This window comes from Narcine bancroftii, chromosome 1 (assembly GCF_036971445.1).
Source record: "Narcine bancroftii isolate sNarBan1 chromosome 1, sNarBan1.hap1, whole genome shotgun sequence".
In the NCBI taxonomy this organism is placed as follows: Eukaryota; Metazoa; Chordata; class Chondrichthyes; order Torpediniformes; family Narcinidae; genus Narcine; species Narcine bancroftii.
Genome location: NC_091469.1, coordinates 190,214,988 through 190,241,748, shown reverse-complemented (window position 1 = coordinate 190,241,748; position 26,761 = coordinate 190,214,988). Strand labels below are relative to the sequence as shown.

Sequence of the window (26,761 nt, the reverse complement as noted above, 5' to 3'; positions counted from 1 at the left end):
TGGCATTCAGGATGGCGGCCCCCACGATTCGCACATGTTTCTGATGGGAAAGGGGTTTAGATCTACACACCTTAGCATAGTGTTCCTTCTTCCCACAGCTGGAGCAGACCATGTCTTTGGCTGGGCAACGTTTCCTCGGGTACTTGCCCAGCCGCAGAAATAGCACTTCGGGTGCTCCCGGAGTACGTTGGCTGTGGTTGGGTTGCTGACTGCACCTGGTGGTGGTAATAGAAGGTGTTCCTGGGGTACTGCTCCTGTGGTGGAATTGTTAGCAGGACAAGGGGGTAGTGGCATATCCCAAGATGTCGGCGCATGGGGCAACCATGAGGTGGCCACATTGTCAGTTGAGTAGGCCTCCTTATTCTGCTTACCTGCCAGCTCAACTGCTCTTCGCAGACTGAGCTCCTCTTGCTCTAATAATCTTTGGCGAATGTAGTTTGACCTGATTCCTGCAGCATAGGCATCCCTGATCAGATCCTCCATGTACACTGCAGCCGTCATGGCCTTACATTCATAGGCCCATCCGAGGGTTTGCAGGGCCCAGAGGAACTTGGTCTTTGACTCCCTGGGTTTCTGCTTTTGAGTCACCAGGAGACTTTGTTAATCTTTTGTAGGTACTGGCCCTTTAGAATGTTCATGGCTTCCCGACACGGCACGGTGCCCCTGATCATTGCGTACATCAGGGTGCTGACTCGGGAGTGCAGTACCTGTAATTTGTCAGTTTCTGTTCATGCAATGGCTGAAGATTTCTGCAGGAATGCCTCAAAACAGCTTCTCTGGGTTCAGGATCAGCTCCATTATAAAATTAAAGCTAATAAAATTGATGCACCATCAACAACTCCAAAAGACTGAAGTTGAACAAATGGATAGGCTTTTATTAGCTTTAGAACAAAAGCACATCCATGCTGCTCAACTGTTTTGCACTGAGCAGGAAGCTGTGGAATATTCTGGAGCTGTGGGTGAAGCCACAGGCACAGTCGGCCAATGGATGTGCCCAAACAGGCAAACATATACACATAGTGGCTTACCACAATTTGTATGTTCATTGGTATATTTTGGCGGCACAGGCTCATGGGCTGGAAAGGCTTGCTCAAAAAAAACTTGACAAGTTGGCACAGTAGCAATAGAAAAGCCACATTCTCATTTTAAAGTGTTCTGGTCAGACTACACCTTCAACACTGTGTCCACTTCCTGTTGCTGGGGTGTAAGTTAACTTCTGACCTGAGAAGCAAAGTAGAGAAAGTGTATTGTGCCAGCAATACTAATCATGAAATAAAACAACAAAATTTTTATCTGAAAACCAACCGTGTCTGTGCAATTCTAAACAGTGCCATGTGCTTCCAGATCCTCTGTGCTTAAGGTATCACAAACAGCTAGCACTCCTTTAAGTTATCCATGCTCTCTCACCATGCATCATGCCCATACACATTAGGTCACAGACTGACAATAACTTACCTACCTCATTGCCTGCTTCCAAACCTCTCCAAATCCACCCTCCCAATGTTACCAGACTGACCTAACCTGCAAGGTCTCAGCAATGACCAAAGCACAGAAAATGAATCATGGCTGTATTGTTTATCATGATCAATTTCACATATTGCAAGTCCGTTTTCAGTCTGTTTCCTGACTGATTCGCTGAGCTTTTCTTGGAATTATTATCAACCACACAATAGATATTGAGTAAACTATGAAACTACTTTGTCAAAGATTTAATTGTTAATTTCAAATTGTTGGCATTTATTAAATTTTATTTAAAGTGCAAATGCAATCAGAACTGGGTGTAAAATCAGTGTTCATTCACTGGTTTAGCCATTACATGAAGAGGGAGCAGTAAACAGAATGGCCATTAACTGTTCACTGTTGCATCTGCTTCAGTGATGATGGACATTTTTCACACATGATGGTTCTCCATCTGCGGTTCCTATTTCTGTCATTGTATATCACATAGTTCCTCTTAGCCACAGTAACATCCAGTTTGCAGAACAGATCTGCTTGAAACATGTTCAAAGCAATGCTGAATTTCACCTTTGTCTTGATTTACGTTTTGGTCAACTGGCTATTAAACTATCTTTGTCTAATAAAGATGGGTTTATGTTTTACTGAACACTTGGCCTTGTGAGGCATTTCAGAAAAGGTAGCTGAAAATGTCCAATTTACAAGGAATATCATTAAATGTACAGTGCCATGTGCATTGGAAATATTTAGTCAGATGGCCTTTCTCTACTTTATTTACTTCACTTTATTCTGCTGATATTCTTTCCATTTTCTTGCACGCTTATCTAATTTCCCTTTAAATGCATCTCTGTTGTTTGCCTATTTCTGTGTCATAGCACAAACTGATGATTCTGGTTATTAGCAGTAAGGATTGCTTATAGCAATGTTTGATCATGTTTCACTTATGTAGTAATTTGTTCCTCGTCCTCATCTACAATTGACTACTCATAACATGACCGTATCTATTTTAATTTGGTCTTAAGTTATGAATATTTCTAGATGAGACTAACCTGTGGCTAAGAAATTAATTTCAAAACTATAAAATCATTTGGTATAGAAAGATAACATTCCATTCATGATGTTTCCAAAAGTCTAATTAGTTCCACTCCTCCTTCATTATCCACACTCCAACAAATATTTTTTTTTTAAAAGAGATCCAAAACCCTTCTGAGTGTAGAATTATCTTTGAAAACTTACAAAAATGGTCATTGTATGAAGTTACAACAGTAGGTCTATTTGTGGTCGTTCCATTTATTTGGCAATTATGTTTTAGTGCCTCGGTACTTCGATCGCCTCATTGACAGCTGAGTGGCTCTCTGCATTGTGTGACTTGGTGCTGAATCATATCATTTAGAAGAATGTCAATCTCCACCAGGCTAACTGAGCAAACTTTGGAAGTTTCTATTATAAGGTAGCACAGTCAGCTTCATATCTCAATACCCTGCTGCAAAGTGATGTTTTTAGTGTAAACTGAATTGTGTATGGTTATGTTACCCCTTTAATAAGATGGTTGGTGATTACCGTGTATTTTAGCGTACAAGTCGACCTCCTCTTTTTAGCCTCATTTTAATGGTTTTATGGTATATCTGGCATACAAGTTGACCCATATTTTTCGGGTTGTCCAGGCCTCCCAGGAACAACCAAAAATGTTTTAAAACACCCCAATCACAAGTAACAAAGCTGTAAATTAAGTAAGTAAAAAATAACCTCAGCCTACTGGGCAGGAGTAGCGATGGCCCATGGAGCTGGAGCGGCGACATCATGCTCCCGGCAACCTCGGCCTATCAGGCGGCAGCAGCGATGACCCGTGGAGCTGGAGCGGTGACATCGTGCTCCAAGCAAGAGCAGAAACCTCGGCCTACCAGGCAGTAGCGGCAATGGCCGACGGAGCTGAAGGGGCGACCTTGTGCTCCTGGAGGGAGTGGAACCTTGGCCTACTGGACAGGAACAGCGATATCCCACGAAGCTGGAGCGGTGACATCGTATACTCCCAGGGGGGAGCAGGAACCTCGGCCTATCAGGCAGGAGCAGCAATAGCGACATCAGGGTCCCAGGTAGGAGCAGATATGGTGGCGCCTGCAGTGGGGAGGTATTTCCAACATGGATGTATACGCCAAATCAACGTCAATCTGGTTTTATCGATGAATTTAAGGTCTCAAAAGTATATCTGGCGTACAAGTTGATCCCCATTTTGTTGAGGGTTTTGCGACTTGACTTGTATGATGAAATAGACAGTGGCTTTTGGAAAATGACTACTTGCATGACATTTTGAGCCTGTAAAAGCGTTTCTGAATGAAGGTGACCTAATAATGTTCATCTTTTTTAGCAGAGGTAACAGATTTTGCATGTTTATAAGAACAACATCTGCTAAAGTTGCAGAAAGGTTAGTTCTTTGAAACATTTTGGGTGGTGTGCTGAATGGACGCCACGCTGCCGCTGATTGGCCCTCATTGTGGTTTAGATTGTATGGCTAAATTTTGCCTTCGTTAACTCTTGATCTGATGCTAATGTATGGTGGTGAAATTGGCCATATTCTTGTTATATTCATAAGTTATACTGTATTCAGAAATAAATAGTCTAAACATTCCCCATTAAATTCATAGAATGAATTGCATTCAGGGATCTATTTATTTTAGAAATTCTTCTTTCCTGTCCTTGTGTTGCAATTGAATGGGAACCATGTAGATCAACTCTACATTTGTTGCAGTTTTACTCCAGCTCAGTATCTATCTGTTACAATTTGGGAAGGCAACTCCTTAATGTGACGGGCTGTACTTTTTAATTGGCTCCCATCTAAGCAACAGCAAATCTGACCTCGTGCATTCAGTTCACTGATATATTTTTCCTGACTTTACAACTCAAAGACAAATTCTGAGATTCCTATCTCTACTTTAGTGAAAGGCTTTCCTTTTGCGTTCAATAATATTAAAAATAATCACATATCAATGTGAAATGCTCAATGAGAATGTTGTATGGGATTATAGTAGAATTATAGTCGTGTTTAAAACTTCATAGAGACAGATTTATGTGCAAGGAATGGAGGGATATGGATCATGTGTAGGCAGAAGAGATTTAGTTTAATTTGGACATCATATTGAGCGCAGACATTATAAACCGAAAGACTTGTTCATGTGCTGTATTGCTCTATCATCTGATATGGTATTAGGTACATGAAAGAACCATGCTGGCAAGGTCAGTGTTTATTGCCCATTTCAAATTGCGGTTGAGAAGGTAGTGGCAAATCACCCTCTTGAACCATCAGTGTTGATGAAGGAATGATGATATCTTTTGAAGAAAGAATAATAGTGCAGCTTGGACACGAATTTTGAGATGATAATGTTTCCATGCTGCCCAGGTCTTTTCAGTTGGTAGAGGTTGTGGGTCTGGAAAATGCTGTCAAGCACTTTTATAAATGCACAGTGAAGGAACACTTGTTTTCAGAAGCACTTTATATCACATGATGCTCTTTGCTTAATTTTAGCACTTAAGGCATTTAGTAAATATGAACATTTTGAACATAACTCATAGTATTTTTGAAGTGAAAGGGCAACAATGTAATATTTAGCAAAATGCAATCTATGAACATGACTTTATTGCTCAGAACATTGGTGGAACCAGGTTCATTACTAATTTTAAAGAGAGATTTCCAAATTGCTTGATGAGCCTTTTGAAAGAACTATGAATTAGTCTTATTTGTGCCCATTGTCAAAACGTTATATATATATAAAAGAATTTATTTTTAATGCAGATGTCACAAATCTGAAATTAAAAAAAAAACAAAGTATTAGAACGCTTGGCAGTTTAGGCACCATCTAAGGAAAGAGAGACAGTTAACATTTCAGGTGCTGAAGAAGGTTCCTTCCTGGAACTGAAGAATGAACGGTTTCACATTTGAGAGGTAATGAGATTTTTTTTTGTGCAGCAAATTCTTGTAATTAGGATGGATTAATTGTATTTTTGGAAGCCTGTTCAAAATAATTTTAAAAATGAAATTAGGTAAATTATGGGGGATGGGGGGGGTGTGAGGGAACTTCCAGTATTATTGGGGGAGGAAGACAAATAAGACTAATTCATAGTTCTTTCAAAAGGCTCATCAAGCAATTTGGAAATCTCTCTTTAAAATTAGTAATGAACCTGGTTCCACCAATGTTCTGAGCAATAAAGTCATGTTCATAGATTGCATTTTGCTAAATATTACATTGTTGCCCTTTCACTTCAAAAATACTATGAGTTATGTTCAAAATGTTCATATTTACTAAATGCCTTAAGTGCTAAAATTAAGCAAAGAACATCATGTGATATCAAAATACTCATGAGAAACACCATGCTTGTGCCAAGAAAGAGTTTTGCAATTAGTCCAACTTTCTTCCCTTGCTTTACTGATCGTTCCGCGGAGCAGAGAAGGTTAAGCAAAGATTCTCATGACTCCAGTAATTCTAGCTCTCATTGCATATATATATGTATATGTAAGTGTATGAACAGTTCCTGAAATGGTGGAAGACATCAGTAAGTAAAGTCTCTTCTGTTATTTAAATCTCACATCTCTAAGTTATTTAAGAAGCCTCCCAATTAACACAGAGACATTATAAAACAACAATTACAGCACAGAAACAGGCCAGTTCAGCCTTTCTAGTTTATGCTGAACACTTTCTCCCACTTAGTCCCATTGACCTGCACCCGGCCCATAACCCTCCACACATCTCTCATCCGTACACCTGTCCAACTTTTCCTTAAATATTAAAATTGAACCTGCATCTACTACTTCGACCAGAAGCTCCTTCCACACTCCCACCACCCTCTGAGTGAAGAAATTCCCCCCTCATGTTTTCCCTAAACTTTTCCCCCTTTAATCTCAATCCATGTCCTCTTATTTGAATCTCCCCCACTCTCAATGGAAAAATCCTGTCCACGTTGACTCTATCTGACCACCTCAAACTTTTAAAAACCCCTATCAAATCACCCCTCAATCTTTTATGCTCCAGGGAATAAAGTTCCAGCCTGCTCAAATTTTCCATGTGTCTCCAACCCTGAAACCCCAGCAACATTCTTTTAAACTTACTCTGCACTCTCTCTACTCTGTTTATATCCTTCCTATAATTTGGCGACCAAAACTGCATACAGTATTCCAAATTTGGCCTCACCAATGCCTTATACAACTTCAACATGACATCCCAACTCCTGTATTCAATACTCAGATTTATGAAGGCCAACGTGCCACATGCTTTCTTCACCACCCTATCTACATGTGACTCAACTTTCAGGGAATTATATACCAAAATTCTTTATCTTTGTCTACCATAAGGAAGGCTGAGAGTCACCACTTTGTCCAGTGCCCCTCACAGAGATGAGGCCCCAGTGAGGAACAAATTCGCAACCGCTGGTTTACAAGACCAGTGTTTTAACCACCGAGCTATCGGAAGTAGATTGTTATTTGTTTTATAATGGAATAATTGTACAAGTACAACTTCAATTTTAAGTGGAGTTAAACAGGGAAGTCTGCAGATACTGCGATTCCAGTGCAATACACAAAAGTGCTTGTGAAATTCAGCAGGTCACTCACCATGATGAGTCCAAGTGGATATGGGTGGGAGGGACAGAGGAGAAAAATGCTAGGAACTGATAAGAGGATAGTTCTTTGAATGGGGGGAGGGATGAGAGCTGGAAGGATAGGGAAAGCAAGAGAGATAGGAGGAGAATACAGAAACCAGAGAGGTCAATGTTAATGCCATCTGGTTGGAGAATGCCCAGATAGAATATTAGGTGGTGGTCTTCCAATTTATGAGTGTCCTTGGATTGACAATACATGAGGCATGGGCAGACATCGTTGTGGAAATGGAGTGTGGAATTGAAATGGGTGGTCACTGGGAGGTCCCTGTATTGCAGCAGACAAAGCAAAGGTACTCAACGAAACCATCTCCCAATCTGCACCCAGTCTCTGATGTAAAGGAAGCCACAACAAGAGCACTGGATGACTCCTGCAGATTCACAATTGTTGCTCCACTTGCAGGAGCAGTTTGGGCCCCGAATAGTTGTGAGATAAGTGGAGTGGACGCAAGTGTAGCATTTCTTGAAGTCACACGCGTAGGTACCAAGGGGACAATTGGTGGGAAGACATGAGTGGACAAGGGAGTGGAGGGAGCAGAGACTGGAAGAAGGGAGAAGGTGAGACTGGTGGTTGGATCACTTTGCAGGTGATGGAAGCTGCGTGACCTGCTGACTTTCTCCAGCACTTTTGTGTGTTGCACTTCAACTTAAGTGTGGAGGCAACTATTTTATACTTCATTTAACTTAGAACCATGTTGAAATGCAATATCCAGGCAATATTTAGAAATTCAAATTAAACCTTCATTTTGTAATTTGTGCCACATCATGTTGTTTATTGCATGCTATGCAACAAAGGGTGACAACTTATCTGCAATGATTTTTTTTCCTGAATATTCATGATTAGTGATAAATAAAATTTAAAACAATTTTGTGTTCAAACATGACTCTTCACTAAAATATATTTTTTTCCCTGTGTAACGCTAGATATTTTTTCTTTTGCAACATGAAACAGATGAATGCTTTCAAAATGATGCTGATTGATAAGGTAGCTCAGATTATTGGTTGTCCCAGGATACTTTACAGCGATAAAAACTATAAATAACCTCCAAAATAGAGGAGATTTTAAGAAGGCATGGACAGATGTGTGATTCAAGTGGAATTAATGGAAGGAGAAGGGAGGTGAGTGATTCTAAGGAATGGAGTTTAAAGTGCTGGCAGCCTGTTGATTAGAAATGATAAGTCAAAGGAAGGGAGAATACGTGAAGGAAATTTTGGTATGAAGAGCTGCAGAGATAAAATGGTGCACAAGGGAAAGATATGCTACAGGAGTTCCATCTTCATCAGAAATAGATGATGGCAAGTCCATGGGGGAATGTTGTTTAGCTGATGCTTTAGAAGTTGACTTATTAGTTCTGTGATTATGTGCAGTTGGGCTGACTGCAGTCTGAATAGAAACAAGTAATTGGCTTTTCTATTGATATCCTCTCAACAAAATGAAAAATTTAAATGTGTGTGCAAAAGTTGATGAAGTAGCATTCTCAGTTCAGGGCATAGAAGCTGCAGGTAAAGTTTCCTTGCAATGTACTTTAATTTCCAATAGCATAAATGCTACTGCTGCCTCACTGTAAGGCCTTTCCATCTTCAACCAACTGCCTCCCTCTCCAGTTTAGGTCATGACTCCAATGAAGAGTTACTTCATTGCTGAAGGATTGTTCCATTGCAAACAAGGTTGAGACTTCTCAGTTTTATTCCACTTCAAATTTACACAGTCAGAAGAAGAGCAGTTTCATTCAGCCATTTTCAATTATTGATCAAGTTAGGTTTTATTGACTGAACCTGGAAAGATGCATTGTCCTTGAATCAATTCAGTACTATTATGCCACAAGGTATAAATGATTAAATTATGAAGTGATTTGCATCCCCATAGATTGTAAACCTCTTGCGTTGACATGGTTGAAGGATGATCTACACAAGGTTTATGAATGAATGAAAGAATTAATTAGGGTGGTCATGGGTGCCAAGTACCTTCTGTGGTAAAGAAAACTGGAAAAAAAGTTACATTTTAAAATGAAAGTGTGATCACTTGAGATATTCATATTAATATTTCCCTTACCTGTGAAACAGTCAAGAATTGATTTCTTCCATACTTTCTCCTGCTGACAACATAAAATAAAACAAAAATTATTTTGTTACTTGAGGTGAAAACAAAATAAGGCTTTTGCCTAAATGTGCTGTGTGCCCCATTAGGAATGGCTGGGTTAGCAGGCTAAATGCTCAGATGGATATGGCTGGAAGAGTGGTTACCATGCTGTATCTATAAATTAAAATTTTAAAAATTAAAATATCAAATAGTAATGGAAACATAAATAATTCTTCTTCAGAAGTTTTTAGATGCTTAGTCTATTGGAATTTTAAAGCCTAAAGTTAATGTTGGAGGGGTTTGTAATGAAGGCAAGGAAATAAAAATGATAGACAGGCCAATTGCAACAAGCTCGAAGAAAAATGGAAACTATCCTTGTAAACTCAAACTTCCATTCCCTTTGGCAACAATTTGTCATTTTTATCTAATAATATTAAGGTCCAATATTTTGGTTGTTTTTCATTTAAATGCGTGAAGAGTAGTCATTGAGTTGGTCACAATTCCTTAATGAACAGCTGTCAAAATCTTGTCACATTCAATTCCTGAAATATCTAACCTCAGAATTATCACTTAAGATGAAAGGTATACTCGTAGCATTCATCAGCTCAATCCAATCTAGCAACTGGGCAAGATTCCAAAAAGCAAATATTTTTTCCTATTTACTATTCAAGCTTGATTAGTCATTGTGCTGCAATAAATCATCTTTGATTTTAAGATATAATGAGATGGTACGGTATTTTCATTTTAAAAACCAAATCAAAAAATATTTTGGATACAAAGTAAAGTTTTCTTAAGTGTTATTATTTGGATATTGGGTAAAACTTAAAACAATAACTATGCGAACACAATCCACAGATTGAACTAATGCCACCATCTTGTGGTCATATGCATCTTCAAGAGAAGCATTTATTTTTGTAGGTTTAAAAGTATGAAGAGAAATTCAAGGCATCACAGCAATTCAGAGCCGATAAAATATTTTGACATTTAAAGAGAATTGTAAGGTGGAAAACATGGCACTGTTTACTTAAATCTTTCTTTGGCTTGGCTTCGCGGACGAAGATTTATGGAGGGGGTAAAAAGTCCACGTCAGCTGCAGACTCTTATCCCTGTTAAGAATGGCTAGGTTAGCAGTTTAATTGCTCACATGGTTATTTTACCATACTGTATCTTTAAATTAAATTAAATTTAAATTTAAAAAGTTAAAATATCAAGTAGTAACGGAAATGTTGAGCATTCTGCTTCAGAAGTTTTTAGATGTTTAATTCTGTGAAGTTTAGTTATACGGTATTGGGTAAATAATTTGTTTTTCATTCAAGAGTGGGCCAGCCAGCTTTGTGAGCCCATTCTGCAAAGTCATAATATCAAAGCTGATCTGACTGGAGCCTCAAGTCTGCATCTCTGAATCTCCACCCCATTTGTCAAAAATCATTCTACCACTGTCTTAAACATGTTCAAAACTACTTCTGCTGCACATTGAATTGAGTTCCAAAGTCTCAAAGCCATAAATGGGTAACCCCTTAATTTTAAAAAATTCTTTGGCATGGCTTCGTGGACGAAGATTTATGGAGGGGTAATGTCCACATTAGCTGCAGGCTCGTTTGTGGCTGACAAGTCCGATGCGGGACAGGCAGACACGGTTGCAGCGGTTGCAAGGGAAAATTGGTTGGTTGGGGTTGGGTGTTGGGTTTTTCCTCCTTTGTCTTTTGTCAGTGAGGTGGGCTCTGCGGTCTTCTTTAAAGGAGGTTGCTGCCCGCCAAACTGTGAGGCGCCAAGATGCACGGTTTGAGGCGATATCAGCCCACTGGTGGTGGTCAATGTGGCAGGCACCAAGAGATTTCTTTAGGCAGTCCTTGTACCTCTTCTTTGGTGCACCTCTGTCTCGGTGGCCAGTGGAGAGCTCGCCATATAACACGATCTTGGGAAGGCGATGGTCCTCCATTCTGGAGACCTGACCTACCCAGCGCAGTTTGATCAGCGTGGATTCAATGCTGTCGGCCTCTGCCATCTCGAGTACTTCGATGTTGGAGATGAAGTCGCTCCAATGAATGTTGAGGATGGAGCGGAGACAATGCTGGTGGAAGCGTTCTAGGAACCGTAGGTGATGCCTGTAGAGGACCCATGACTCGGAGCCGAACAGGAGTGTGGATATGACAACGGCTCTGTATACGCTAATCTTTGTGAGGTTTTTCAGTTGGTTGTTTTTCCAGACTCTTTTGTGTAGTCTTCCAAAGGCACTATTTTCCTTGGCTAGTCTGTTGTCTATCTCGTTGTCGATCCTTGCATCGGATGAAATGGTGCAGCTGAGATAGGTAAACTGGTTGACCGTTTTGAGTTTTGTGTGCCCGATGGAGATGTGGGGGGGCTGGTAGTCATGGTGGGGAGCTGGCTGATGGAGGACCTCAGTTTTCTTCAGGCTGACTTCCAGGCCAAACATTTTGGCAGTTTCCGCAAAACAGGACGTCAAGCACTGAAGAGCTGGTTCTGAATGGGCATCTAAAGCTGCATCGTCTGCAAAGAGTAGTTCACGGACAAGTTTCTCTTGTGTCTTGGTGTGAGCTTGCAGGCGCCTCAGATTGAAGAGACTGCCATCCGTGGGGTACCGGATGTAAACAGCGTCTTCATTGTTGAGGTCTTTCATGGCTTGTTTCAGCATCATGCTGAAGAAGATTGAAAAGAGAGTTGGTGCGAGAACGCAGCCTTGCTTCACGCCATTATTAATGGAGAAGGGTTCAGAGAGCTCATTGCTGTATCTGACCCGACCTTGTTGGTTTTCGTGCAGTTGGATAACCATGTTGAGGAACTTTGGGGGGCATCCGAGGTGCTCTAGTATTTTCCAAAGCCCTTTCCTACTCATGGTGTCGAAGGCTTTGGTGAGGTCAACAAAGGTGATATAGAGTCCTTTGTTTTGTTCTCTGCACTTTTCTTGGAGCTGTCTGAGGGCAAAGACCATGTCAGTAGTTCCTCTGTTTGCGTGAAAGCCGCACTGTGATTCTGGGAGAACATTTTCGGTGACACTAGGTATTATTCTATTTAGGAGAATCCTAGCGAAGATTTTGCTTGCAATAGAGAGCAGTGTGATTCCCCTGTAGTTTGAGCAGTCTGATTTCTCACCTTTGTTTTTGAACAGGGTGATGATGATGGCATCACGAAGGTCCTGAGGTAGCTTTCCTTGGTCCCAGCAGAGCTTGAAAAACTCATGCAGTTTGGCATGCAGAGTTTTGCCGCCAGCCTTCCAGACCTCTGGGGGGATTCCATCCATACCTGCTGCTTTGCCACTTTTCAGTTGTTCAATTGCCTTATATGTCTCTTCCCGGGTGAGGACCTCATCCAGTTCTAGCCTTAAGGGCTGTTGAGGGAGCTGGAGCAGGGCGGATTCTTGGACTGAGCAGTTGGCACTGAAAAGAGATTGAAAGTGTTCTGACCATCGGTTGAGGATGGAGATCTTGTCGCTGAGGAGGACTTTGCCGTCTGAGCTGCGCAGCGGGCTTTGGACGGGGTGAGGGGCTGTACACAGCCTTTAGAGCCTCGTAAAAACCCCTGAAGTCGCCAATGTCCGTACTGAGCTGGGTTCGTTTGGTGAGGCTAGTCCACCACTCATTTTGGATCTCCCGGAGTTTGAGCTGAAAATGGCTGCATGCGCGACGGAAGGCTTGTTTCTTCTCTGGCCAGAACGGCTTTGCAAGGTGAATTGCAAGGCTTTTCAATTTTTAAAAATAGTCTCAAAATAAAACATAGAACACAGTACAGGCCTTTCAGCCATGTTGTTGTGCCGACCCATATATACTGGCCAAAAAAAATTATACCTTCCCTACCACATAGCCCTCTTTTTTATTTCAGTGAAGTGCCTATCTAAGGATCTCTTAAATCCCTCTTTTTTTTTTCCAGCCTCCACCACGACCCCAGTAATGCATTCCAGGCCCCCACAACTCTTTTGTGTGTGTGTGTGTGTGTGTGTGTGTGTGTGTGTGTCTGTGTGTGTGTGTGTGTGTGTGTGTCTGTGTGTGTGTGTCTGTGTGTGTGTCTGTGTGTGTGTCTGTGTGTGTCTGTGTCTGTGTGTGTGTGTGTCTGTGTGTGTGTGTGTCTGTGTGTGTGTGTGTGAATAAATAAAATTAAAGATTATAAAACTATACCCATGATGTCTCCTTTAAACTTCCCTCCCTTCACCGTAAAGATGTCCTCTGGTGTTTGGGGAAAAAAATGCCTTTCTCAATCTTCTCTTTTTCTTTGGCTTGGCTTCGCGGACGAAGATTTATGGAGGGGGTAAAAAGTCCACGTCAGCTGCAGGCTCGTTTGTGGCTGACCAGTCCGATGCAGGACAGGCAGACACGATTGCAGCGGTTGCAAGGGAAAATTGGTTGGTTGGGGTTGGGTGTTGGGTTTTTCCTCCTTTGCCTTTTGTCAGTGAGGTGGGCTCTGCGGTCTTCTTCAAAGGAGGCTGCTGCCCGCCAAACTGTGAGGCGCCAAGATGCACGGTTTGAGGCGTTATCAGCCCACTGGCGGTGGTCAATGTGGCAGGCACCAAGAGATTTCTTTAGGCAGTCCTTGTACCTTTTCTTTGGTGCACCTCTGTCACGGTGGCCAGTGGAGAGCTCGCCATATAATACGATCTTGGGAAGGCGATGGTCCTCCATTCTGGAGACGTGACCCATCCAGCGCAGCTGGATCTTCAGCAGCGTGGACTCGATGCTGTCGACCTCTGCCATCTCGAGTACCTCGACGTTAGGGGTGTGAGCGCTCCAATGGATGTTGAGGATGGAGCGGAGACAACGCTGGTGGAAGCGTTCTAGGAGCCGTAGGTGGTGCCGGTAGAGGACCCATGATTCGGAGCCGAACAGGAGTGTGGGTATGACAACGGCTCTGTATACGCTTATCTTTGTGAGGTTTTTCAGTTGGTTGTTTTTCCAGACTCTTTTGTGTAGTCTTCCAAAGGCGCTATTTGCCTTGGCGAGTCTGTTGTCTATCTCATTGTCGATCCTTGCATCTGATGAAATGGTGCAGCCGAGATAGGTAAACTGGTTGACCGTTTTGAGTTTTGTGTGCCCGATGGAGATGTGGGGGGGCTGGTAGTCATGGTGGGGAGCTGGCTGATGGAGGACCTCAGTTTTCTTCAGGCTGACTTCCAGGCCAAACATTTTGGCAGTTTCCGCAAAGCAGGACGTCAAGCGCTGAAGAGCTGGCTCTGAATGGGCAACTAAAGCGGCATCATCTGCAAAGAGTAGTTCACGGACAAGTTTCTCTTGTGTCTTGGTGTGAGCTTGCAGGCGCCTCAGATTGAAGAGACTGCCATCCGTGCGGTACCGGATGTAAACAGCGTCTTCATTGTTGGGGTCTTTCATGGCTTGGTTCAGCATCATGCTGAAGAAGATTGAAAAGAGGGTTGGTGCGAGAACACAGCCTTGCTTTACGCCATTGTTAATGGAGAAGGGTTCAGAGAGCTCATTGCTGTATCTGACCCGACCTTGTTGGTTTTCGTGCAGTTGGATAATCATGTTGAGGAACTTTGGGGGACATCCGATGCGCTCTAGTATTTGCCAAAGCCCTTTCCTGCTCACGGTGTCGAAGGCTTTGGTGAGGTCAACAAAGGTGATGTAGAGTCCTTTGTTTTGTTCTCTGCACTTTTCTTGGAGCTGTCTGAGGGCAAAGACCATGTCAGTGGTTCCTCTGTTTGCGCGAAAGCCGCACTGTGATTCTGGGAGAATATTCTCAGCGACACTAGGTATTATTCTATTTAGTAGAATCCTAGCGAAGATTTTGCCTGCAATGGAGAGCAACGTGATTCCCCTGTAGTTTGAGCAGTCTGATTTCTCGCCTTTGTTTTTGTACAGGGTGATGATGGTGGCATCACGAAGATCCTGAGGCAGTTTACCTTGGTCCCAACAAAGCTTGAAAAACTCATGCAGTTTGGCATGCAGAGTTTTGCCGCCAGCCTTCCAGACTTCTGGGGGGATTCCATCCATACCTGCTGCTTTGCCACTTTTCAGTTGTTCGATTGCCTTATATGTCTCATCCAGGGTGGGAACCTCATCCAGCTCTAGCCTTAGGGGCTGTTGAGGGAGCTGGAGCAGGGCGGAATCTTGGACTGAGCGGTTGGTACTGAAAAGAGATTGGAAGTGTTCTGACCATCGGTTGAGGATGGAGATCTTGTCGCTGAGGAGGACTTTGCCGTCTGAGCTGCGCAGCGGGCTTTGGAATTGGGGTGAGGGGCCGTACACAGCCTTTAGAGCCTCGTAGAAACCCCTGAAGTCGCCAATGTCCGCGCTGAGCTGTGTTCGTTTGGCGAGGCTAGTCCACCACTCATTTTGGATCTCCCGGAGTTTGCGCTGAAGATGGCTGCATGCGCGACGGAAGGCTTGTTTCTTCTCTGGACAGGACGGCTTTGTAAGGTGAGCCTGGTGGGCAGCTCGCTTCTTTGCCAGCAGCTCCTGGATTTCCTGGCTGTTTTCGTCAAACCAGTCCTTGTTTTTCCTGGAGGAGAAGCCCAGTACCTCTTCAGTGGATTGCAGTATGGTAGCCTTCAACTGATCCCAGAGGGTTTCAGGGGACGGGTCCGTGAGGCGGGTTGCAACGTCGAGCTTTGCTTTGAGGTTTGCCTGGAAGTTTCCTCTCGCTTCGTCTGACTGCAGTTTTCCAACATTGAACCTCTTTCTGGGGGCTTTATTGTTCCTGGGCTTTGGCTTGAAGTGAAGGTTGAGCTTGCAGCGAACCAGCCGGTGGTCAGTGTGGCATTCCGCGCTAGGCATGACCCTGGTGTGGAGCACATCTTGTTTGTCACTTTCTCGCACCAGGATGTAGTCCAGGAGGTGCCAGTGTTTGGATCGGGGATGCATCCAGGTGGTCTTAAGGCTGTCCCTCTGCTGAAAAAGGGTGTTTGTAATGACAAGCCGCTGTTCTGCGCAGAGCTCCAACAGGAGGCGCCCATTGTCGTTGCACTTGCCGACGCCATGCTTGCCCAGGATTCCTGGCCAGGTTTCTGAGTCTTTGCCGACACGAGCGTTGAAGTCGCCCAGGATGACAACCTTGTCGGCTGTAGGGGTACGTTGGATGAGGTTGCGCAGGTCGGTGTAGAACTTGTTCTTTTCTGCTGGTTCCGCCTGGAGGGTTGGAGCATAGACACTGATGAGGGTGATGTGACGCTTGTTTTGAAGTGGGAGTCGCATGGACATGATTCGGTCCGAGAGGCCTGTCGGAAGGTTTTCGAGTTTGGAGGCAATGAAGCTCTTGACCATGAAGCCTACACCAGATAGGCATCGTTCATCCGAAGGCTTGCCAGACCAGTAGAGTGTGTAGCCCGCGCCGCGTTCTTGGAGGCTGCCTACATCTGCCAGGCGGACTTCACTGAGAGCGGCTATGTCGATGTCAAGTCTGAGGAGTTCATGTGCAATGAGGGCAGACCGACGTTCAGGTCGGTGGCTGTCAGTCTTGTCTAGCATGGTTCTGATGTTCCAGCATGCTAGCTTGAGTTTGTGAGCATCTTTTGAGGGGGAGGACGTGGAGGGGGAGGACGTGGAGGGGGAGGACGTGGAGGGGGAGGACGTGGAGGGGGAGGACGTGGAGGGGGAGGACGTGGAGGGGGAGGACGTGGAGGGGGAGGGCGTGGAGGGGGAGGGCGTGGAGGGGGAGGACGTGGAGGGGGAGGACGTGGACCTGTCCTCGGGCCTGCGCAAAGGAGCTTTTAGGTGGAGTGCAGTGCGCGCAGTACTGGCCCCACCCTTTACACCCATGGTTCGTGCTAAGTCACCTCTCATCCTTCTTTGCTCCAAAGAGAAAAGTCCCATCACTGCTAACCTTGCCTCATAAGACTTAGTTTCCAATCCAAGCAACATCCTTGTAAATCTCCTCTACACCCTCTCATAGTTTCCACATATTTCCTTGAATGAGGTATCCAGAACTGAACACAATATTGTAAATGTAGTCTCACCAGAGATTTATAGAGCTGGAACATTACTTCACAACTCCTGAATTCAATACCCTGATTAATAAAGCACAGCATACCATTGGCTGTCTTAACCATCTTATCATCCTGTGCAGTGGCCTTAAGAGATCTGGGGATTTGGGCCCCATGGACCCTTTGTTCTTCCGCACTATTAAATATCCTTATATTAATCATGTACTCTACCTTCAAGTTTGACTACCAATTTGTATCACCTCACACTTACATGGATTGAACTCCATATTCCACTTTTCTGCCAAACTCTGCATTTGGTCAAAATCTTGTTGTGCCCCAGAAAAGTCTTCAACATTATCTAAAATACTTCCAACATTCATATCATCTGCAAACTTACTGACAAATCCTTCTACTTCTTTGTCCATGTCATATATAAAAATCACAAAGGTCCTAGAACAGATCACTGTGGCACTACATTACTCACTGACTTCCAAGTAGAATACTTTCTGTCCACTACTACTTTACTTTTTACAGACAAGCCAGTTCTGTATCTATACAGCTACGGTTCCATGGATCCATACCTCGTGACTTTCAGAATGTCTACCCCGTGGGACCTTGTCAAGTTTTATACTAAAATCCATATACACCATATCTACTGCTCTACCTTCATCAATTTATTTTGTTATGACCTCCAAAAACTCAATTTGGCTCATGAGGCATGACCTACCCTTCATAAATCCATGCTGACTATCCCTGAGAACTGTTCTTCTCCAATATTTTGTCTGCGATTGATGTAAGACTCACTGGTCTATAATTTCCTGAATTCTCCCTGTTACCTTTTTTAAACAAGAGGACCACTGTGTTTTTACGCATATAAAACATGTGTTTTAGGCGCATTTTACAAACCAGGCACACACCCTTCCCCTGTGTGTTATATGCATGTGAGCACTACATGAGAATATTTTGACATGTTAAAAGTACACGCACAATTTATAGCAGGCATGATAAAGTCAAAACTGCAATATATAGCGAGCGTGGAAATATAATAGTGGCATTGAAAGAATGCGTACAATTTATAGTTGCCTTGGGAAAGACGTGCTGGCAATTTTTAGCAAGCGTGGGAATGTTACCGTGAGCATGAGAATCTAATAGCAATGAAAGAACACACAGTTAATAGCAGGTGTAATGGAGAGGCAGCATCCACCACTGGGCGGCGCTGCTGCGCTTCTATTCGGAGGACACATTACCTGCCAATCAAGGTCAGAAACTCACCCCAAGCCATCAAGGTGACCCTCACGATTGGCCCAGGTGAATCACCTCGGTTCACCCCTCCTGAGCCCCTGCACTTAGCCTTAAGCCATTGGACACAGCCACCAACAGGACCCATACTAGCTGTATGATTGGCTTTGCCCCAGAACCATAAAAGAACCATATGCTCCATTGTTCTCTCTCTTTGGACTCCTCGTGGATCATGAGTATCACCTTTCATACTGGGTTGGGGGAGTCCTGAGGCTAAGTAGCAAGAGCCATGCCCATACTGACCAAGGGGTGGGGCATGTCCGATCGCCTAGAGCCTGTGCGTTGAATGTGTCTGTTACTGTAACTCTGTTAGTTTTGTCGGTTATCCCTCGTTGCTCCGAAGTATATACTTTTCCCCCTGAGTACTCTGTGTGTGTGTTTAAAGGTCTACTTGATAAACCAACCTCACTGCTTCCTCTTTTATTCCCGAAATAAAAGTTTGTTTTGTACCCTCCACCTTGGTCTGGTTCTTAACTTATGGGACCCACACGAACCCAAGCAACAGCAGGCATGGGAAATTTTGATCTTGGGGATATCCCTTTGTACTGAATGCAATCTTCTTCAGCATAATGCTGAACCAAGCCATGAAAGACCCCAACAATGAAGACGCTGTTTACATCCAGTACCGCACGGATGGCAGTCTCTTCAATCTGAGGCGCCTGCAAGCTCACACCAAGACACAAGAGCAACTTGTCCGTGAACTACTCTTTGCAGACGATGCCGCTTTAGTTGCCCATTCAGAGCCAGCTCTTCAGCGCTTGACGTCCTGCTTTGCGGAAACTGCCAAAATGTTTGGCCTGGAAGTCAGCCTGAAGAAAACTGAGGTCCTCCATCAGCCAGCTCCCCACCATGACTACCAGCCCCCCCACATCTCCATCGGGCACACAAAACTCAAAACGGTCAGCCAGTTTGCCTATCTCGGCTGCACCATTTCATCAGATGCAAGGATCGACAATGAGATAGACAACAGACTCGCCAAGGCAAATAGCGCCTTTGGAAGACTACACAAAAGAGTCTGGAAAAACAAACAACTGAAAAACCTCACAAAGATAAGCGTATACAGAGCCGTTGTCATACCCACACTCCTGTTCGGCTCCGAATCATGGGTCCTCTACCGGCACCACCTACGGCTCCTAGAACGCTTCCACCAGCGTTGTCTCCGCTCCATCCTGAACATCCATTGGAGCACTTTCATCCCTAACGTCGAGGTACTCGAGATGGCAGAGGTCGACAGCATCGAGTCCACGCTGCTGAAGATCCAGCTGCGCTGGATGGGTCACGTCTCCAGAATGGAGGACCATCGCCTTCCCAAGATCGTATTATATGGCGAGCTCTCCACTGGCCACCGTGACAGAGGTGCACCAAAGAAAAGGTACAAGGACTGCCTAAAGAAATCTCTTGGTGCCTGCCACATTGACCACCGCCAGTGGGCTGATAACGCCTCAAACCGTGCATCTTGGCGCCTCACAGTTTGGCGGGCAGCGACCTCCTTTGAAGAAGACCGCAGAGCCCACCTCACTGACAAAAGACAAAGGAGGAAAAACCCAACACCCAACCCCAACTAACCAATTTTCCCCTGCAACCGCTGCAACCGTGTCTGCCTGTCCCGCATCGGACTTGTCAGCCACAAACGAGCCTGCAGCTGACGTGGACTTTTTACCCCCTCCATAAATCTTCGTCCACGAAGCCAAGCCAAAGAAAGAAAAAAAGAATGCTATGGTATTCCTCTAAACAGGACATTCTGGCTGGAGCACTGCACCTTATCAATGTTAATTACCCAGACCCATCCCTGAGGGAGGAGATTAACATATCAAGTGCCTCTGATTTGAGACAATATTAGAATTAAAATCCTGCTTAACTCTGAAGTCCATCTTCGATCCATTTGATTGATTCCTCTCCAAAGCTTGTTTATGTGTTGCAGCGGGACATCATCTATATCAGTGGTTCCCAACCTTTTTCTTCCAACTCACATACCACTTTAAGTATTCTCTATGTCATTGGTGCTCTATGATTAGTAAGGGATTGCTTAAGGTGCTATGTGAGTTGGAAGGGAAGGTTGAGAACCACTGCTCTAGACCCAATTGTTACCAAAATATTTTGCTTGAGAAAAATTGTCATTGGCCCATTTCCTTTGGAGTTATGAAACCATGCACATAACAAGTCAATTAGGCACAATTAAAACAGTGGTTTTCAAATTTATTACTTTTCACCCACATCCCACCTTAAGCAATCCCTTACTAATCACAAAACACCTATGGCATAGGGAATACTTAAAGTGGTATGTGAGTTGGAAGAAAAAGGTTGGGAACCATTGATCTTTATAATGAACGAATGACACCTCTGAGGGAAGTTGATTGGGTGTTAATTAGGGGAGATTAACTGTGGCAGATACTGGAATATGTTGTCTCATGTCCCATTTAAATGCAATTTGGTTTTGTCAGTCGAAATTCAGAATACTACCATGCAGTACATGCATAAAAAACAAATATTTTTATACAAAAATATTGTTACGCAATTTATAATTTTCTGCACATTATACATTTGTGTGCATTATATGAGTGAAAATATGGCACATTTTCCATTCTCCAATCATTTGATACCTCCCTTCTGGCTAAAGTGAATGCAAAGGTCATTGCCAACACCTCAGAAATCTCTTCTTTCCCCCCCCCCCCCGCCGCCACTCCCCTCCCCTCCAACTTCCCATAGCAACCCGGGGTATATCACATCCAGCCCCGGCACTTCCTGTATCTTAATCTCAACATGTTCCAGCACATACATTTGTTCTATTTTGACTTCACCTTTACCAAAATATTTTTCTCTGGTGAATACTGAAGCCAAGTATTAATTTTGTCTCCCCAACTTCCTCTTCCTCCAGGCACCTGATGGCTCCTTTATCCTTAAGCAGCCCATCTTCACTATTGTCATCCTTCTGTTCTTCATGTAAGCCTAGAATTCCTTTGGGTTTTCCTTAATTTTACATGCCAAGGCCTTCTCATTCCTCCTTCTAGCTCTCCTAAGTCCTTTCTTAAGTTCCTTACTGGCTACTGTCTAATTCTCATGACCCCTTCCTGTTTTTTTGCTTCCTTTATCTAATCTATGCTTCCTTCTTCCTTTTAACTAGCTACCTCACCAATTTTGTCAACAATTACTCTCTTTTCCTATCATCTTTTCCCTGTCTCAGTAGAACAACCCTATCCAGAACCCCATGCCAGTGGTCCCTAAACATCCTCCACGTTACTTCTGTGCTTTCTCCAAAGAAATTCTGTTCCCAATTTACTCATGTGAGTTCCTGCCTCATCCCATTTTATTTAGCCCTTCCACAATTAAACACTTCTCCTTTTTATCTGCTTTTATCCTTGTCCATAGATATGCTAAAGCTCATGGAGATGTGATCACTATCACCAAAATGCTCCCCCCTCCAAGAGGTCTTTCACCTGACCAGGTTCATTATGGCCTCTCCTCTGGTTGGCTGGTCCACACACTGGGTCAGGAATCATTCTTGGATACTCCTGACAAATTCTTCTCCATTTATCCCTCTTGCAGTAAGGAACTGCTGGTCAATATTTAGGAAGTGAAGTCTCCCATAACAACAACCTTCTTATTTCTGCTCCATTCCAAAGTCTGCCTGCTAATCTGTTCATCAGTGTCCTGAGGGCTATTTAGGGCCCTATAGACTAATCCCAAAAGAGTGATTGCTCTATTCCTATTTCTGACTTCCACCCACACCAACTCAATAGACAATTCTTCCACAGTGTCCTCCCTTGCTGCAGCTGTGTTACTATCCTTGACCAGAAATCTACTTCCGCTCCCCTTTTACCCCCTATTCTATCCTTTTTAAAACATCTAAGCCCCAGTAGCCAATCCAGTCTTTTTGTCAGCCAAGTCTCTGATGGCCACAACATTGTAATCCCTAGTTCTAGATTCTCTTGCAAGAAGAAACATATTCTTCATAAACACTGTCAAGGCCCTTCAGGATTTTGTTTTAATGTTTTGAGTGTGATAATAATGTTAAGATAATGTTAATTGACTGATAAGTATTTGCCATTACATCTAAGTATAGTTTGCTTTCTGTTGCCTTTTTAAGAAGTAAAAAAATGTTATTTGTAAAAGCAGAAATCCACAGTGGAATGGCCACCCATCCTGCAGTGAGCTCAGTTTCCCTCTGCTTTCACCCTTTATGTCCATACACACTATCCCCTTTTACAAAAGTTAATAATTTTCTGATAAATCTGACTGCATCAAAAATCATAACCCTTCATTTTTTTCTGTTTGTATCCAGGTACGTGAAAGGATACCCTCCTAATTCTCCTTACATTGGAAGTTCTCCAACTCTCTGCCACCTTCTATCTGTGAAGGCTTCATTCTGCTGTCTGAGATTAGACAGGGTAAGACCCTCAAAAAGAACCTCACGAACTAAGCACCCTGATTGTTCTGTTTTTACAGGGTACTAATTTCAGATGAAGAGATGTAAAAGAATGTTAGTAGCGAGGCAGGAGGCAGTAGACACTGAAATATGGAGCAATAAGACAATCTTCTGGGAAAAATTCCAGGGATTGAGCAGCATCAGTGCGAGTAGAGGAATGGTCATTGTTTCAAGCTGAATAAATGTCCACTACTCTTTTTCTCACTGATGCTGTTCAGTCCAATGAGTTCCTGCAGAGAGTTGTTTCTTGAATTTGAAAAAGAATGCATTACTTTTTATGGAAGGCTTTACAAAGGACTTTAAGATATATCAAGTCTAAGTTTATGCTAATGCTTAATTTTGGAGTGTTTTCTATCTACTAACCAGCAGCAATCAGTTATTGAAGCCATTGTTGAAAGTGTGCTTAGAAAGAGTTGTAAACTGCAGAGCAGGTTGGCAAGTAAGGCTGGGCCCATCTTTCACTCCCAGAATGGTAAAGAAGGAGAAAAACAGCAAGCCGCAGATCAGTAACATAAATCCTAAAGTTCTTCAGTGTCTCCCTCCCATCTGTGTGTACTTTAGTATTGTAGCTGTTTAAAGATTTGCTCAAAGCCATTTGCATTGTGTAACCATAACCACATAACCACTTACAGCACAGAACAGGCTAGTTCGGCCCTACTAGTCCATGCCGTAGCAAATCCCCACCCTCCTAGTCCCATTGACCAGCGCCCGGTCCATACCCTTCTAGTCCCCTCCTATTCATGTAACGATCCAGTCTTTCCTTAAATGTAACCAATGATCCCGCCTCGACCACGTCTGCCAGAAGCTCATTCCACATCCCCACCACCCTCTGCATAAAGAAATTTCCCTTCATGTTCCCCTTATAATTTTCCCCCTTCAATCTTAAACCATGTCCTCTAGTTTGAATCTCCCCCTTTCTTAATTGAAAAAGCCTATCCACATTTACTCTGTCTGTCCCTTTTAAAATCTTAAACACCTCTATCAAGTCCCCTCTCAATCTTCTACGCTCCAGAGAAAAAAGCCCCAGTCTGCACAACCTTTCCTTGTAACTCAGACCCTGAAATCCTGTCAACATTCTCGTGAACCTTCTCTGCACTCTCTCTATTTTGTTTATATCTTTCCTATAATTTGGTGACCAAAACTGCACACAGTACTCCAAATTTGGCCTCACCAATGCCTTGTACAATTTCATCATAACCACCCTACTCTTGAATTCTATACTCCGATTTATGAAGGCCAACATTCCAAATGCCTTCTTCACCACACCATCTACCTGAGTATCAGCCTTGAGGGTACTATTTACCATAACTTCTAAATCCCTTTGTTGCTCTGCACTCCTCAATTGTCTACCATTCAATGTATATGACCTATTAAAATTTGCCTTTCCAAAATGTAGCACCTCACATTTATCTGTATTAAATTCCATCAGCCATTTCTCAGCCCACACCTCCAGCCTTCCTCAATCACCTTTTAATCTACGGTAATCTACCTCACTGTCCACAACACCACCAATCTTTGTGTCATCCGCAAACTTGCTTATCCAATTCTCTACCCCTACATCCAGATCGTTAATATATATAACAAATAATAATGGACCCAGGACCGAACCCTGAGGAACTCCACTAGTCACCGGCCTCCAATTGGACAAACAATTTTCTACCACTACTCTCTGACACCTTCCATCCAACCACTGCTGAATCCATTTCATTACCTCCTTATTTATACCTAATGCCTCCACCTTTTTTCCTAACCTCCTGTGGGGAACTTTATCAAAAGCTTTACTAAAGTCCAAATAGACAACATCCACAGCTTTCCCTTCATCAACCTTTTTTGTAACCCCCTCGAAAAACTCAATCAGGTTTGTCAAGCATGATCTACCCCTGACAAAACCATGCTGATTACTCCCTATCAATCCCTGTACCTCCAAAAATTTGTAAATAGCATCCCTCAGAACACTTTCCAGCAACTTGCCCACCACAGACGTCAGACTTACAGGCCTATAATTCCCAGGTTTGCATTTGGACCCTTTCTTAAACAGAGGAACCACATGTGCCACTCTCCAATCCTTTGGTACCACCCCCGTGGCCAGTGACATCCTAAATATCCCTGTTAATGGCCCCACTAACTGTCCACTAGCCTCCCTGAGTGTCCTTGGGAATATTTTGTCCGGTCCGGGAGATTTATCCACCTTTATCTTTTTTAACACAGCCATCACTACCTCCTCGGTTATCCTTATATGCTTCATGACCTCCCCACTATTTTTCTTTACTTCAACTGGTTCAACATTTTTTTCCCTAGTGAATACCGAGGCAAAGAAATCATTCAAAATTTCCCCCATTTCCTCAGACTTCTCACTCAGCCTACCCTCGCTATCTACAAGGAGTCCAATTTTATCTCTCACTAATCTTTTACTTTTAATGTACTTATAGAAACCCTTTGGATTTATTTTTACTCTGTCAGCCAAAGCCTCTTCATGCCTTTTTTTGGCCTTTCTAATTTCTTTCTTAAGATTCCTTCTACACTCCTTGTAGTCCTCCTTCAACTTCTCAGCTCCCTGCTCTTTATACCTCTTGTACACCTCCCTTTTTCTCCTAACCAAATTTCCAATATTCCTCGAAAACCAAGCCTCCCTATGACTTCCAGCCTTTCCTTTGATCCAGACTGGGACTTAACTACTCTGTACCCTCAAAATTTCTTTTTTGAATATCCTCCATTTTTCATTAACATCCTTACCTGAAAATATCCTGTCCCACTCAATACTCCCCAAATCCCTTCTAAAACTACCCTAAAACTAACAGAATTATGATCACTAGACCCAATTGGTTCTCCAACATTAATGTCCGCTACCTGACCTAGCTCGTTCCCTAACAGGAGATCCAGTATTACACCATCCCGAGTCGGTTCTTCTACTAACTGATTTAGAAAACAATCCTGAACACATTTAACGAACTTCAGCCCATCCAGCCCTCTAACCGTATGGGTATCCCAATCAATGTGTGGGAAGTTAAAATCTCCCATGATCACTACCCTATGATTTTCACAGATATACGTTATCTCCCTACAAATTTGTTCCTCTAATTCCCTTGGCCCATTTGGTGGTCTGTAATACACCCCTATTAGATGCAACATTTTCAAGCCAACATTTGCCAAACGTTTCCACCTCTATCAAGCACTTGTTTCCTGGAAATTGTGATGCCAATAACTCATTGGCAGAAGGCCACCCAAGTTTATTTGGTGGAATAGTACAGTATTTTGAATATAAACTATTGAATGTGTATGGATGTGCAGTTTTTCTTTCTCGCTGTTTTACTTCTCCTTTGTTATGTGTTATTAAATTTCCAGCACCAAATAAACATGCTGTGGTCTGAGATTGAATCAGCAAATGTGATTGAATATAAACTGAGAATATCCATATTTCATTTCTCCTCATTCCTTTTACCTGTCAAAAGAACAAAGGTTACTCAGCCTGCTATAGAGTTCATTTCCATCAGTGGTGCAGCTGGTATGGAAAAAAAACAGAATGATTAGTTAGCCAGTGATGCTACCTAATAAAGAAATTGCTGCAAAAGAGTTATTTAAAATCTTGAGATCTGAATATATTAAGAGTAATTGTTATTACATTACAGACGATGATATAGTGACCGTCCGGATTGCATCACTCGTTAAGTTGCAAGAAACATTTCTGCCTCTGGGCAATAACTAACTCTTACAAGGACATGTACTCTTCTAACTATCTCCACTAATCATGTAATCTTGACATTTTATGGTATTACAGGTACACGATCCTTTATCTGGAACCCTTTGCGGGGGACTGTGTGTTCCGAATTTCGGATTTTTCCAGATTTCGGAAGGCCCACCCGAATTGTGCTGCCTTATCCACTCCCACCCCCTTCCAGTCACCTGGCCATCTCCCCCGACTGCTGGTTTCCCCCGACTGCTGGTCTCTCCTGACTGCCAGTCTCCCCCGACTGCCGGT

General features: G+C 43.2%; 1 protein-coding gene across 1 annotated transcript in view; it reads left to right on the top strand.

The window, feature by feature from the left end:
- The window catches only part of kcnt1b (potassium sodium-activated channel subfamily T member 1b), a 175,674-nt gene that overhangs the window by 95,782 nt on the left and 53,131 nt on the right, over window positions 1–26,761 (top strand). Inside the window, exon 19 of the mRNA XM_069916271.1 lies at window positions 22,642–22,747. Within this exon, the coding sequence (XP_069772372.1) occupies window positions 22,642–22,747 (106 nt within the window). The remainder of the gene's footprint in view (window positions 1–22,641; window positions 22,748–26,761) is intronic.